General features: G+C 37.7%; 1 protein-coding gene across 2 annotated transcripts in view; it reads right to left on the bottom strand.

Moving 5' to 3' along the window:
- Positions 1-983: 983 nt before the first annotated feature.
- The window catches only part of ITM2B (integral membrane protein 2B), a 36,600-nt gene continuing 22,449 nt past the window's right edge, over positions 984-15,134 (bottom strand). The window contains exons 2-6 of one of the 2 annotated variants that reach the window (XM_001368796.5): positions 9,596-9,724; positions 4,712-4,918; positions 3,925-4,035; positions 3,492-3,642; positions 984-1,746 (exon numbers count right to left, since the gene is read on the bottom strand). In XM_001368796.5, the coding sequence (XP_001368833.1) occupies positions 1,661-1,746; positions 3,492-3,642; positions 3,925-4,035; positions 4,712-4,918; positions 9,596-9,724 (684 nt within the window). In that variant the 3' untranslated portion in view covers positions 984-1,660. The remainder of the gene's footprint in view (positions 1,747-3,491; positions 3,643-3,924; positions 4,036-4,711; positions 4,919-9,595; positions 9,725-15,134) is intronic. The other variant, XM_007495425.2, reaches the window with a different exon arrangement.

The raw sequence follows: 15,134 nt of genomic DNA on the forward strand, positions 1-15,134 counted from the left end.
AAAAATATTCATAGCCACACTCTTTGTGGTAGCAAAAAATTGGAAAATGACAGTGTCCCTTGACTGGGGAATGGCTGAACAAATTGTGGTATCCTTTGATGATGGAATACTATTGTGCTGTAAGGAATGATCACCTGGAGACTTTCCATATGAATTGGGAAAACCTCAATGAACTGATGCAGAATGAAATGAGCAGAACCAGAAGAACATTGTACACAGAAAGTAAAACACTGTGGAAAAATCCAATGTAATGGACTTTGCTACTAGTAGCATGCAACAGGCCAGGATACTCCTGAAGGACTTATGGGAAAGAATGCTATCCACACTGAGAGAAAGAACAATGAGAATAGAAATGCAAAAGCAAAACACATGACATCACATCACATGCATATATGGGTATGTGATTTGGGGTTTAGACTTTAAAAGATTGCTCTGTAGTGAAAATGAGTAATATGGAAATAGGTATCAAGTGATAACATTTGCACATCCCAGTGGAATTGCTTGTTGGCTCTGGGAGGAGGGAGGGAAAGAAAATGGAATCATGTAAACATGGAAGATATTTTAAGATAAAAAATTTTTGAAAAGTTACTAAAAAGCTCCCATTTCATAACACTTTTTAAGGTTGTCTGGAAAATATTCTAACTACTCAGTGAAAAATACTGCTTTAACATGTGTAACCTATATCAAATTGCCTACCATCCCAAGGAGGGGAGGATGAGAAGGAGTAAAGGGGGAATTTGGACTCAAAATTTTAAAAAGGGATGTCAAAAATTATTTTTACATGCAATTGGGAAAAGATCATTTTGAAGAAAAAAAATGCTTCAGATATAGAAACATCTTGTATTTGCTGTGGTCAAAGCCACTGTACATCAAAGAATGCAAATTTTGTTTTCAAACTATGCTTATTCCTTTCCGTGGCAGGCTTCTGCCACCGAATGTTGCTAATTATTTTTTAGTGTGGGGGAAGAAAAAACCACAAGTCCTTTAGACAAACAATTTTGTAAGATTTATATTCCTTCCATTGCACATACATGGGTTATATACAAATTAGTAACACAAGTTACTGCTTAAATTCCATACATTTTCTGAATTATTCTTACAGCAGGTGCTTAGTATACTAAAACATCAAGTTGGAAATCATAACCTAGAGTTAAATATGACACTGAAAATACTGCACATTTTAATTGGAGGAAATTTCAAACGCATGTTTAAATGCTGTAACAAACTAGGTAGCAGAGTAAGTAACAATGACAAAAGGCTACTACAGCTCACCTTGGATGTATGCAGTTAGATGTCCCACTCCCCTTCCCTTAAAGGAGCAAAGTAAAAACATAAAAATCCTGACAAATGTCTTAAAGAAATTTTATTTTCCTTAATACTTAAGGCCTGTCACATGAAATGTACTAATATCTATGACTTTATACAATTACTAAGTCAAATATAAAAGAAACCACACTTATGGGGCAGGCGGGGGGAAAGGCAAGAATGATTCTTTGAATTTACTGCTTTTAATTGTATCATGAGATGAAAAGACAATAGAGCCCTGCTTGCTACTTAGATGAAAAAAGATTTTTAAAAAGAATCACTGCACAAAATACAAAGGGTGGGATTATACTGCTGTATTAAAATTCTTCACCAGAATTGTGTTTTTCATTTCTGTTCATGCACAAATGCGTGTCTCCACAGCAAAACTGTTTTCAAAGTGCCGGATCTTGATGCAATTGTCAGCTTCCCGTTTTTGAATACCTAACGTGGGGAAGAAAAAATGATTAAAGCCCTTCTGACCTTATATATCTACATTTAATTTTACAAGCGTTTACCAAGTCCCTGCCATGTGCCATTGCTGTTCTGGGTGATGGGGACACCCAGACAAAAATGAAACCAGCTCTGCCCTCAATGATCTCTCTGCACACATCTTTGGTCAGTGACTAAGCACCACATTTTAGAACAGAGAAGAATGAGAGCGGCTTGGTGAGGAGGACGGTGGTTAGAAAACCATCTACCGTCAAAGACCCGGCGTTCCTGAAACCAAACGCTACTTCCCCTTTTTGCACTTTCGATTTTCACTAGACTGAATAAGTTTCTAAAGATGACATTAAAACGCCAATCTGGAAAGTTTTTCCCCAATAAAATGGAACATTTTGTATTTGTATTTTATTTTTGAAGTTCATCTTTTCTGTTTGGCTGTCAGGTATATTCCTGAACAAGAACTGCTTTTACCCTCTTCCCAGATGAAATGTAGAGTGGCAACATAAGCTGCCTTATATTTATTTAATTATAGATATTTATTGAATGAAAACTCTCTGTAAAAAAATGAATTATAATGGCTATTTGCCATGCGACTATTTTAATACAAGTACCCAAAGAAGCAGATCACTTGTTAACAGCAAAAGAATTTTCCCACCATTTCAACAGATGGACAGTTGGGCAAAGTCTCCCATTTTAGCCTAGTGGATAAGAAGGAGGCTGCATGATGATGCAATTAGAGGAATTTAGAACTTGTTGAATGACTAGAGTGGCCATAATTATGTTGCTGTCACTTGCCTAAAGGCCTTGGGCTGCCCTAGGGCCCTGTCCTTGGCCCTGATTCTGCTTTAACATTTGTATTAAAGAACTGAATGAAACCACAGATGGGTATGCTCATCCAATCTGAAGACGCCTCAAAGCTGGGAATATTACATAGTATGTGTATATATATATATATATATATATATATATATATATATATATATATATGTCAAGAGACAAGACTCCAAAAAATCTTGATTGGCCAGGACAATAAATCCATAAAAGACAGGGAAGTGATTTTTATTTCCCATTTTATAGATGGGTAAAGTGAGGCAGCAGGGGGATTTAATAAACTTGTCCCATGCTACAATGCATTGGTAGAAGATAGGTATCCAAAAATGAACTTTGGGTTAAGGAAACCAAAACACTTCAAGAGTGTTCTCACCATGGGAAATATTGAGAAATAAAATTAGCTCTATATGCAAAGAATTCTCAATTCCAAATGCTTAAGCATCCACTTGAGAAGGTGTTCATATATGGCTTTGTAAGGATGGCAAGAACCTTTGAAATGGAGCCACACCAAAACTGGCTGGAATGGGCAACCAAGGGAGCACAGACTAGGAAGAGGGAAAGAAACACAGGTGGCGCCACTTCATGTAGGCATCTTCTGGCTCAAGGTGGCTAGGTGGCTTAGTGGATTTAAAGGCAAGCCTGGAGAGGGGGGTCCTGAATTCAAATCTGGGCTCAGACACTTCCTAGCTGTATGACCCTGGACAAGTCACTTATACCATTCTTCTGTCTTGGAACTGATACTTAGTAGTATTGATTCTAGGGCAGAAGGTTATGGATTTACACAATAAAATAATTAAATTTAATTTTTAAAAGCCTTTAAGTTTTTAATGCAAATATAATTCAATTACACATGAAGTTCCAACATGTGACTTTTCTACCAATGCCAAAGGCGTCAAAAAAGTATTCATCACCTTTAATGGTTTCTCTGCGCTGCAGTTTGTAAGTTTCCTTGCCATGGCACAGACGATAAATAAAGAAACCCAACTGATCGACGTTTTCAATGCGGTCAGTGATGATCATATGCTCATGAATCAGATAGGATTGAGGCAAATAGGTTCCAGCCTACATTTAAAAAAAAGAATAGAAATCAGCACAACCTCTGGGGAAATATAAACAACGATCAGAATTCTCAGTCTATAGGTTAGCTGACTAAAGAAAACATTAAGTTTCTCAACAAACACATCAGAAATGACAAAACCATGGAACTAGAATAAGCTCTCGGCTGTTAAAGCATTCTTTCCTTTGCAAAATTCAGAACTGTTTAAATGGAAAGATGGTTTCCTGAAGAGAATCTCTTACCTTTCCATTCCCTAAATCCATGGTAGAATTAAGAATGTTCTTTACCTTGATGTTGATGAGCAACTCCAGTAAGTTTTTGGGAGGCATCACAATGGAAGTATTCAGAGGAATCACATAGCATTTATCCAAATTAAGGTCGAGATAGGCTGTAAGTTTCTGCAAGGGAAAAAAAAGGAGTATTTTAGTCCCATCATTTAAATATTTATAATATTAATAGAAATTACATTTTAATATTTTACACTAAGCTGGCTTTAGAAAATGTAAAAGAGGTTCTCACTCATAATAAACCACTCTGCTTAAATTTGGAATTTAGTAGGATAAGAAGAGAGGAAGAAGTATAAAAAGAACAAAATTTATTTTTATGCAACAGCAATCAATACTCTGTATCTACTAGTCAGGTTTCATTCAACAATAGTTGACACTAAGGCCTCTCATTTTCCTTTTTTTAAACACTAGATGAGTGTTTGCCACAAACTCTAAATTTTTCTGTAAATAATACACTGGCCTGGGGAGAAGAACCAAGTAGTAGAAACATGGTAGGCAATAAAGAAGGTATTTTCTGGCTGGCATTTAAGAGGAAATCCAGGCCCCACTAAAAAGGTACAAACACCCTCAGGTTACAAGGTTAATTAATTCATACATAATGAATCAAAACTTTCCCCCTGTATCTTTTGGAGGCAGAATAAATGTAGTTCATTAAGAAAAATACTGAGGCTCTAAGTAATATGGCACTATATTATCAAATAAGTGAACCATTTTAATTAGAGACTGTAGAGGTATAAGTTAATGAAATAAATGATAGGCCTTTTCCAACTCAGAATGGGTGGCTCACCTTGTGAAAGTCATGAACAATGTTGGCGGGATCACTATCAGCAAACTCTGGGACAGGCACGCTGATGAATTCCACATTATCTTCCTCGAGGATCTTAATATTTTCTTCAATTGTCTGGAAGCGAGCAGCTGGAGCATTTGCAGAGGGCTCGTTTAGGATCAAGTCATCTTTGATGTATTTTATGCCACAGTAGTAGACATCATCCTGCTGCAAGGAGTTTAAAATCACTTCAGTGATCCACTGGGAGACTCAGCTTTAAAACCTAAGCATTACTTAAGCTAGCCCTTCTAACTAAATAGTATCTTTGCTTGCAAACTCTTATTTCAAGATGTCAAATAGGACAGATTAATTATAGATCTCCAGCACGTTTTCTTTAATATCAGATTTTTAAGTAGACATCCAGTTTAGAATTGTTTCTGAGAAAGACAAAAGTAGGAGTAGGGTTTGGGTTCTGTTTTTTTTCCTCCTCAAACTTGATGGAAAAAGAATTAAAAAAGCAATTATTCATCTGATGAAAGGTAAATTTAAAGGGAACACACATAAAAGCATTGCACTGCCTGAATAATTCATAATGCATTTTTGTAAAGATGTGTTCCAAAACGATGGATACTTTCTGGAAAGGAAAAAAGACTTTCTCAAGTATTTAGTATTTGTATGGGCTCAAAGCCTGCTGTTTCTTCTCTTGGCCTACTACCAAAAGATATTTTTTTGATGCTATCTGTGAAATGATGTATGTGTGTGGAATACTTTTTATATGGCTTGTTCTTACTAAATTACTTTGAATCTAAAATGAAAGAATAAAGAAGGTTCTTCATAAAGTAAAAATGTTTTTCACATGTCTGATGCTATAACTGTTTGGAAATTAAGTAAATCTTTATTTTTATTTTCTATTTAATTAAAAAATTTTTTTGAAAAACTAAGTGAATACTGAACATTCTATTAAGCTGCTCTGTATTTAATGTATTTTTATTGGAGATGGAGAAAAGAAATGGGACAGAAGAAAATGACCAGAGACCCTGCTGCTTAAGAAGCTCACAATCTATTACACTGAGAGAATTCAGAAGCAGCAGCTGGTTAAAGGTGCTGAGCCCATAGTGAAGACTTGTGTTCAAATTTTGCCTCACACCTATGAGCCAAAGTAAATCATTTAACCCATTTGCCTCAATTTCCTCATCTGTAAAATGGGGATAATTATGGTACCTACTTCCCAGAGTGGTTGTGATTATCAAATGAGGTAATAATTGTAAAATGCTATATGAATATTATGTTTTTTTAAAAAAAACTTTCAAATCCTATTTTTAAAGTATTGAAGTTAGGAAGCAGTACTTTTTTTTTTCCTTGGAAATAAAAGGATATTCTACTTAAAGTTTCTGAAAACAAATTACTTAAATTTTAGTAAAAAAGAGTCATACAGCTTACCATCCACCCAGTTATTTGAGGTGAATTCTGAGTTCTCCTAGGTGAAACCTTGAGAATCCCTAATAGCAAATGCTCATTTTATGCCTGAGGAGAGCAAGGCCAGGGAGGTTCTGATTTGATCAAATGAACAATTACTTTATGAAAGAAGTGGGGATAGATTACAGGTCTCCTGACTCACCATCCATCAGCTTTTGTATTTCACTGAGATACATCTCCATAGTTACTGGTGCTCCAGGGCTGTTTGCAATCTTAGGGCTCCTCTTCATTAAAGGATATTTTATACATAGAGTCATTATTAAACTATTAGAACCCAGGCAACCGGAGCAAGAATTTCCCAGGACTGGGAAAGCAGGGCTCTTCTTTGTGGAACCATAAAGGTTTCAGAAAGAAAGTCTGGTAAGGTTCATTTAAGATATCATGCCTGAATTGATGGGTCTATTACTGATGAATGATGATTTTTTTTCATAAACTATTTTCTCTGAAGTTATGAAGATTAAAAGAGCCTGAAAACCATTAAGAGTCAGCCTAAGGCAAGGGTTCTTCATCTGAAATCTGTGAAATTGCTTTAAAAATATTTTGAAAATATAAAATATTTTCATATTTTTATAATTGTTTTGTTTCCTTGGAAATCCTATTTCCTTGGTATATACAGTTATTTTCCTTGGTAACCCTATAATTTTATTTAACCTTTACATTCCATCTTAAAATCAGTATTGATTCTAAGGCAGAAGAGTTGTAAGGGCTAAACAACAAAAGTTAAGTGACTCGGCCAGTGTTCCACAAGCAGGAAGTGTCTGAGGCCATATTTGAACCCAGGACCTCCCATCTCTCGGCCTGTTTCTCAATCCACTGAGCCACCCAGCTGCCCCTCAATCCTATTTTATTTAAAGGTATAATTCTGACAAAGGGTCATAAACTGTAGCAGTCCACCCCTAGCTATGGGCAAGGGGAACGGTTGGTATGTGCAGATTGCCTTAAAAGAGAGCATGCTCAGTCTTGAGCATGCTCAGTCTTGCTCATGGCTGGGAAGGCCTCTGACCCTTGACCCCAGCTTCCCCCAGGTTAGGTGGGAAAACAGGTTTCTTTGTTCTCGCCTGGTTAAGAGAAACCACACCTATGCCTTGTCATTAACCAATGGGGATCATCCCTATGTACTGTGTAGCAAAGTGTATAAGTAGCCCAGCAAGCTCCGCCTCTCTCTCTCTTTCTCTTTCAGGCTAGCTGATGGCTGTCCTTGCAGGAGCTTGGCCTCTGGCCAAGCTCCATCTTTAATCTTTCTCTATTCACCTCTCTGACCTGTGTGGTATTAAATGTGGATCTCTGGACTGGTAAAAGCCTTCGGAAGGGTCCTTTGATCAGAGCTTAGCTGTGGCTCATTGATAATTAATAAAGACTCATTCTGGCCACCTCATATCTCTAATTTGACTCCATCATCCCCCTCGTGGTATCTAAAATTTCTATCCTGTCTCTATCTTCCTACCTTGAGGCTTCTCTCCCCTCTGAGAGAGCTTCATAAACTTTACTAGATTTCCAAAGGAGTCTTTGGATCAAAAAAATCTTAAAGCTCTGGCCTAGGGAAGAGTAGGGTAAACACACAAATAAAACCTGCCTTTCTGCAGGCATCCACCTTGTGGTGTTACATACTGACAATCTAAGAGCCCTAGAATCAGACAAACTCCCGAGTTGAAAACTGGAGACGAACACAGGTAAAATCACACTTGGCCCTGGATGGAGCTCAGAGAACATCTGAGCCCTTCATTTCAAGGCTGAAGACCCAAGGAAGAGCCAACGTCATTCAAGTGTGAAGGAACAGATTTGAATCTCGGTCCTCGGCCTCCAAATCCACCATTCCTTCCCCTCATCACTGTATCAGTAAATAAGGCCTAACCTCCCTCATTCCCATTCCCTAGCTGACAAACAGAGTGCACTTTAGGAAACCTAGACCTATCCAGTAGCTGAATTACACACACACACCCATTTTCTTTAAATTGCATGTATTTCTCTGTTCAAAGTAAATCTACTTTGGTCATAGGGGCATAGCTTTAAGGCTGGAAGGAATCTCAGAGACCATCTAGTCCAACTTTCTCATTTCACAGATGGGAAAACTAAGACCGAGGGAGGTTAAGGGATGGTCCAAGGTCATAAATATCAGTCAGGATTTGAACCCATTTCCTCTAATGAAGAGTCAATGTTTTATATGCGAGTTACTCATACTTCCTGTTAAGAGAATCATAGTGTGTTCTATTTGTTTTAAATAAATGCCTATAGAAATACTCATTATAAACATGTTAATATTTTATGATGCAGTTTCACTTAAGGATAATATAACAAACATGAGTTCATTTTTCTTTATAACACAATATTAGGAAATCGCTTTCCTACTTTAGCACTAATTAGTTTACTAAATAAATAAATAAAATATCTTATGTGACCGTTCAGCCAAAAAAGAGTCAATGTTTAATCCATTGTATTTTAAAATATATGTCTCTGGGGGCAGTTGGGTAGCTCAATTGATTGAGAGCCAGGCATAGAGATGGGAAGCCCTGCATTCAAACCTGGCCTTACACACTTCCTGGTTGTGTGAGCCTGGGCAAGTCACTTAACCCCCATTGTCTAGCCCTTATGATTCTTCTGCCTTAGAAACAATACATAGTGTTGTTGATTCTAAGGTGAAAGGTAAGGGTTATAAAAAAAATGTCTCTGAGTTTAATAATGTAAAAATATGAATTCTATTATAATTTTACTCACCCTTACTCAAAATTTATTTTTTTCCTCAAAAATTCCCTAAATGAGAAAGAATCTAGCTCTAAAGAACTGCTATCAAGAGAAGTACAAAATGGATAGAAAATTTGAAAATTATAGAAATTATTACAATTCTGATCTTAAATTGTCATTGCCATTGAAAACTGTTTACAATAAACTTTTAAAAACTACTTTATTCCAGGAACACTACTAGCACAGTAAATGCTTTAGAGAAATAATAAACCAATCCTGGAGGAGAAAAAAGTACAGGATGCCAAGATACTCTGAACCTAAGAAAATCTGACTGCTGAGAGGAAGCCTACTCTGGGAGCCTACCCAACATCTCCCAAGTCACAGGCTGTCAATACTACAAAGACTTGGACTGATTTGTTCAGCTGGCAGTTGAAAAAGCTTCTCCCACTCCCCATAAACTACCAAATACTGTAGAAATAGGAAGGATATTCTAATTGGAAAAAAAAAAATATTCCAAGAATTTCTGCTCTCCAGTCAGTGCATTTCAAAAATACACAGTATAGTTTTTGCTTTCAGGGTCTGCTTTGTGAATTTAGTCAGATTGTTGTTGGGGGATCAAAGAGAGTCTTAAAATAGCCACCAGGAGTATGGTGAAAGGCCACACAGCCACAGGGGAGAATGATACCCCAGGGAATCAATAATCACTTTCCCCAAAAGAGAGAGCACCCCAGGGATTCTATCCCTACTTACCTGAAATGCAAAGTATTTGTACAGGTATGCCCCTCCGAGGATTACTCCAGCGAGCATGAATGCAAGCCCAAAGCACATGCACCAACACCAGGCTCTTCTCTGGCGAACTGGTATCACTTCATCTGTGTCCTGATCATGAAACAAGGGCAAGGGGACATTGTTACATCTCTACGTAGAAACACAATCTTAGTACTGGAAGGAAGATCCCTTAAGACACTTGGACCAACCTCCCATTTTAATGAGAGAAGTGAACCTGAGAACCAAATGACGTGTTGTCTATAAGACTAGCTGTAACCATGAGTTATACGACGGGAGCTGCTGTTATTATTGGCCAAACACATCTTGGCTCCAGAAATGCGTCTCCTGACCCTTGTTAATCTATCCCCCCTGCCCCCCATTCTATAATGCTGCCTCCTTCATGAGACATGTATTTATGGAAAGAAAGTAGCACCTGCCCTGTGCCTGGCTTATTGCAGCTGATCTGCAGAAGCAATACATTTCCCTAGATGACTTTTAATAATATGTACACTGTCTTTTAATACTTATAAGGTCAAAAAAACCTAAAAGGCCAATAGGGAAAAGGCTTTGATAGTTCTTTTGCCAAGTATTGAAATTAAGGGTAAATCTATCATTGCCTTCTCAATGAGTAGAGGAGGATGAGGAGGGAGGGAGATAATTTGAAACTTGAAATTTTAAAAAATGACCATTAAAACTGTTTTTATAGGTAATTGGGAAATATTTGGCAAAATAAAAATATAATCAAGAGGGAAAAGGGCAAACATCTCAAAATGAAAATATGAGGAACTGAAAATTATTGATTCAACTGATGCATCATACCCCATTGCTAGAAATACAGCTTCTTTTTTGTTAATTTACATAAGGACAAGAGAAAGAACAGGATTCACAAGGAGGGAATGTAACAATTTCAGTGTCAAAAACATGTTAAACTCACTTGGCTAGAATTGGTTGTGCAATATCACCACACCACTCAAAAAATCCTAAGAACATTAAGTTGGCTTTGATGATGCATTTATATTTGTCTGTGGATTGAAAAAACAACAAGACAAAGACAAGGGAAAAGGGGAAATCAGGTAGAAGAAAGGTTCAATAAATGGAGAATGGGAGGAAATAAATTTACTGTATCTCCAGATCAAAGCCAGAGAATCATTTCACCCTAATTACTAAGCTCAAAAATATTATGAGAATGAACTTCCCTGGTGCTTATGAAAATTCATGTAAGCCAGTTGGCTTATAGAATTGTGAAATTATATTTCCATTAAGCAAATTAGTAACCCAGCATAATGATTTAGAAATGGGGTCGATGAAATGATATGGGAGGTGGTCTCCCTCCCAACTACTTTCCAGTCACTCTTGATCAATACCCAATTACAACAGCTCGCATTTCATCAATCAATTAATAAGTAAACATACATTAAATGCTTGTCAGGCACTGCACTGCACTCCATGCTGGGGTCACAAAAACAAGAGCCTACCCTCAAAGAGTAAACAGTTTAGTTGGAAGAGAAAACATATGTCTATATGGGTATATGTAAAACAGATACAAAGCGGTTTAGGGGTAGAGGGAAGGCACTAGAAGCTGGAGGGATCAAAGACTTCATGAAGGAGGTGGTTCTTGAGCTAAAGAATGAAGAAGTTGTAGATTCTGAGAAATTCAAGCAAGGACAGACTGCATACCAGGGCACAGAAGTACAAAACAACACAAGAAGGAGAGGACAGAGACGGGGTTTTCACAACAGCAAGAATGATGGTAGTGATTAGAGGTAGAAGGAGGTATAAATGTAAGAGATGTTGTTAAGATCAAATGAGATTTGGCAACCAACTGGTTAAGTGAAATGAGGGAGGGTAAGGAGTTCATGTTTATTCTGTTGGTGAATCTAGGTAATTTATTTTATTCTTATTTTTTTTTAAACCCTTACTTTCCGTCTTGGAGTCAATACTGTGTATTGGCTCCAAGGCAGAAGAGTGGTAAGGGCTAGGCAATGGGGGTCAAGTGACTTGCCCAGGGTCACACAGCTGGGAAGTGTCTGAGGCCAGATTTGAACCTAGGACCCCCGTCTCTAGGCCTGGCTCTCAATCCACTGAGCCACCCAGCTGCCCCCGAATCTAGGTAATTTAAAAGAAATAAGTGCTAGCTGTGCGACCCTGGGTAAGTCACTTAATCCCCACTACCTAGCCCTTACCCTCCTCTGCCTTGGAACCAATACAGAAAGAGTATTGATTCTAAGATGGAAGGCAGGGAGAGTGGAAGGGAGGGAAGGAAGGAGGCAAGGAGAAAGGAAGGAAGGAAGGAGAGAGAGAGAGAGGCAGAGCTAGAGCCAGGCAGAGACAGAGACAGAAAAAGGAGGGGAGGAAGGGAGGAAGGAAGAAGTGCCCTTGAAACAGGGAATTTGGGGGGGAAAGGATGGATTTGGGGGGAATTACACAATTTTGTTTTAGATACATTCAGTTTGAGACAGCTAATCTACAGGACATCTGGTTTAAAAGGTCCAACAGAAAAATGGTGATGTGGAACTGGAACAAAAAGATTAGGATATATAGTTTTGTGAGTCATTGGTATGATCATTAAACCAAGAGCTAATGAGGCAATAAAGGAGAGAGTATAATAATAATAATAATAATAATAATAATAATTAACAGTTAACATTTTATAGTATTTTAATGTTTGGGAAACACTTTGCATGCCATTTCACTTTCTCTTAGAATTAATGTGTAAAGCAGATGACAGTATTACCTCCATTTTACAGTTAGGAACACTGAGGCCAAGGGTAATTAAGTGATCCAAGATCACATAGCTTAATGAGCATTAGAAGGGAAGGAGAGAGGCAGAGGGAGAAGGAGATGGGGGGGAAGAGGGAGAGAGAGGGAGGGAGAGAGAGAGGGAGAGAGAGAGAGGGAGAGAGAGAGAGAGGGAGAAGGAGAGAGAGAGGGAGGGAGAGAGAGAGAGAGAGAGAGAGAGAGAGAGAGGGAGGGAGAGAGAGAGAGAGAGGGAGAGAGACAGACAGACAGAGAGAGAGAGAGAGAGAGAAAGAGAGAGAGAGAGAGAGAGAGAGAGAGAGAGAGAGAGAGAGAGAGAGAGAGAGAGAGAGAGAGAGAGAGGACAGAAAGATGGAAAAAATGAGAATCAGAGAAACTGTCCCTTCACCTAGAGGCACTTGCAATGTGATTGAGAACATAACAGTTACATACATAAAACAACTGAATACAACCTATTATATACAATACTAATATGAGATTTCTTGGCGCTAAATAAAAGAATTCTATAGGAGTTCATAAGCTAGAGGTATTAGTGTAGACTAGAGGACTTTCAGCTGGGCCTTGATGGATAGGTAGGAATCAGGTTCTTGGAGCAGAAAAAACACTTAGGAAGGGAGGAAGAGTGACCAGAAGCCTTTGAGAGCTAAGGATGGGCAGGGGTAGGTCAGGTTCTGAAGAACCTGGAATTCCACCAAGAAGAATGTGTACTCATTCAAACAATAAGCATTCAGTAAGAGACTACTATGTGCTATGCACCATGCTAGATGATGGAGATATACAAGGCATAAATGACAGTCCATGTCCACAAAGAGTTTTTGGCCTAATGGAGGGCATGGTAGGAAAGGGGGGGTGGCAGTTATATAAATAATGACAGCTTCAAGGCAGAAGAATACAGAGGCAAAGGAGAAAAATGTCAGTGGGATATAAAAACGGTATAAAAAAAAGAATTAACCATGTCAGAAAAAAAAGAATTCCTATATCTAAGGGAAAATATAAGGCTTCCATAGAGCCATTAGGATTTACTTAAAACTTAATTACATCTATTTTTCTGAGGAAGTATACGAGAGGGAAAAGACCATTTTAGGACATTTAACTTTTATAGAATGGCTCATACCACAAGGAAGGCAGAAGGCATGAATACTAGACATTGTCAAAGCTGAGCAACCTTAATGATCCAGGGCAACAGCTATTAAAAAAAAAAATCTATCCATCTCACCTTTAAACTGACCAAAACATATAATTGCCTAGATTTTGACTAGATTTTTCATGCCTCTAATATAGCAATTTTTATTTTTCTCAGTAATGCCAATATCACTCTTTAGCCAAATAATGCCAATCATACATTTTAAAATACATTTTTGGAAGACAATTTACTTTATAGGTTAGTAGCTTATTTATGAAGATCACTCATCTAGCCGCCTTTATAATCTGCAAGAATCAAGGACCAAATTCTGTTTTTTAAAAAAGAAGGAAGGAGAAGGAAATTGCATTTATACAGTACTTACTATGTACTAGCACTGTGTTGTGTTTTTTACAAATATAATCTCATTTAATCCTCCCAACAACCCTATAAAATAGATGCTTTTCCCATTTTACAACCGAAGAAACTGAGGCAAATAGTTATTAAGTGATTTACCATGGGTCATGGGGCTAGTATGTCATGTCAGATTTGAACTCAGATCTTCTAGACTCCAGGTCTGAGACCCTGCTGTATAAGAGCCTCTAACAATCTAAATAAATGTCACAAATGTTACCCACTAAAGTTCTTACTTTATTCAAAGGGGGCCATCTCCAATGCTATTTCCCCACATCACTTTGACAATTTTATGTTTAATGATCTCCTTTCCCAGGGTGTTTGTGCCAAATTAAAAACAAGATGTGCTGCCATGGTAAGGAATTTTAAAAAGCAAATGCAAATCAAAATACATACAAGTTTAGGATCATTTAAAGATAGGGCAAAAAGGCCTGCCCACCCACTTCTATAATTTCTAAAGGCACCTCTAAAATTATAGCTCAGTAATTGGTAATCATAATGATGACCTTTAATTATGAAGAAAACACTAAATTAGGTTCAGTATTTTACTAAAATACACCATCCATTTTTGAAAAATTTCCCCCCATAACTAGAGGTTAAACATAATAGCAAGGCAGCCAGGACAATTAGAGTGTTAGCCTCGAGATTGATAAGACTTGGGTTCAAATCCTTCCTTTGATATACACTAAATGTACGACCATGGGCAAAATCAAGTATTTTCTCTTAAAGCAAATCCTGAAGACTCTTAAGTTATAGAGATGAGATGCTAATTTGGAAGGAGGCTCCATTTTCTAGTTTCCTAAATCCATACATATAATCTAAGCAGAGGTTTCTGCCTTCTCCCCACTAATTACACCCCCCCCAAAAGGGGCTTGGTACAAAAAGCTGGTAAGCTTCAGTTATCTGGGAGAGCTATTACAAAATAAGATTTATTAAGAACAAAAGTCATCTACACATCACCATCCCTTACATTTACAGGTAACTTTTGCAAATATATAAGGTAGGTCCAGCAGGTGCAGATCTGCTCTGGGGGAGGAAGTTTCCTGACTAGGGAGTTCCCTACCAGATCACAAATCAGGTCCAGGTTTACAATATATGCTTGTAATAAAAACTGACACATCTTAGATAAATAAAATAGCTGCTAGGTGCTTTCCAACTGTTTTGATAATCTTCCTTTGCAAGTCATTCAGATGTCATTAATAGGGTCACAGAAATAGAAGAACTTAGAGA

The sequence above is a fragment of the Monodelphis domestica genome, chromosome 4, assembly GCF_027887165.1.
Source record: "Monodelphis domestica isolate mMonDom1 chromosome 4, mMonDom1.pri, whole genome shotgun sequence".
Classification (NCBI taxonomy): Eukaryota; Metazoa; Chordata; class Mammalia; order Didelphimorphia; family Didelphidae; genus Monodelphis; species Monodelphis domestica.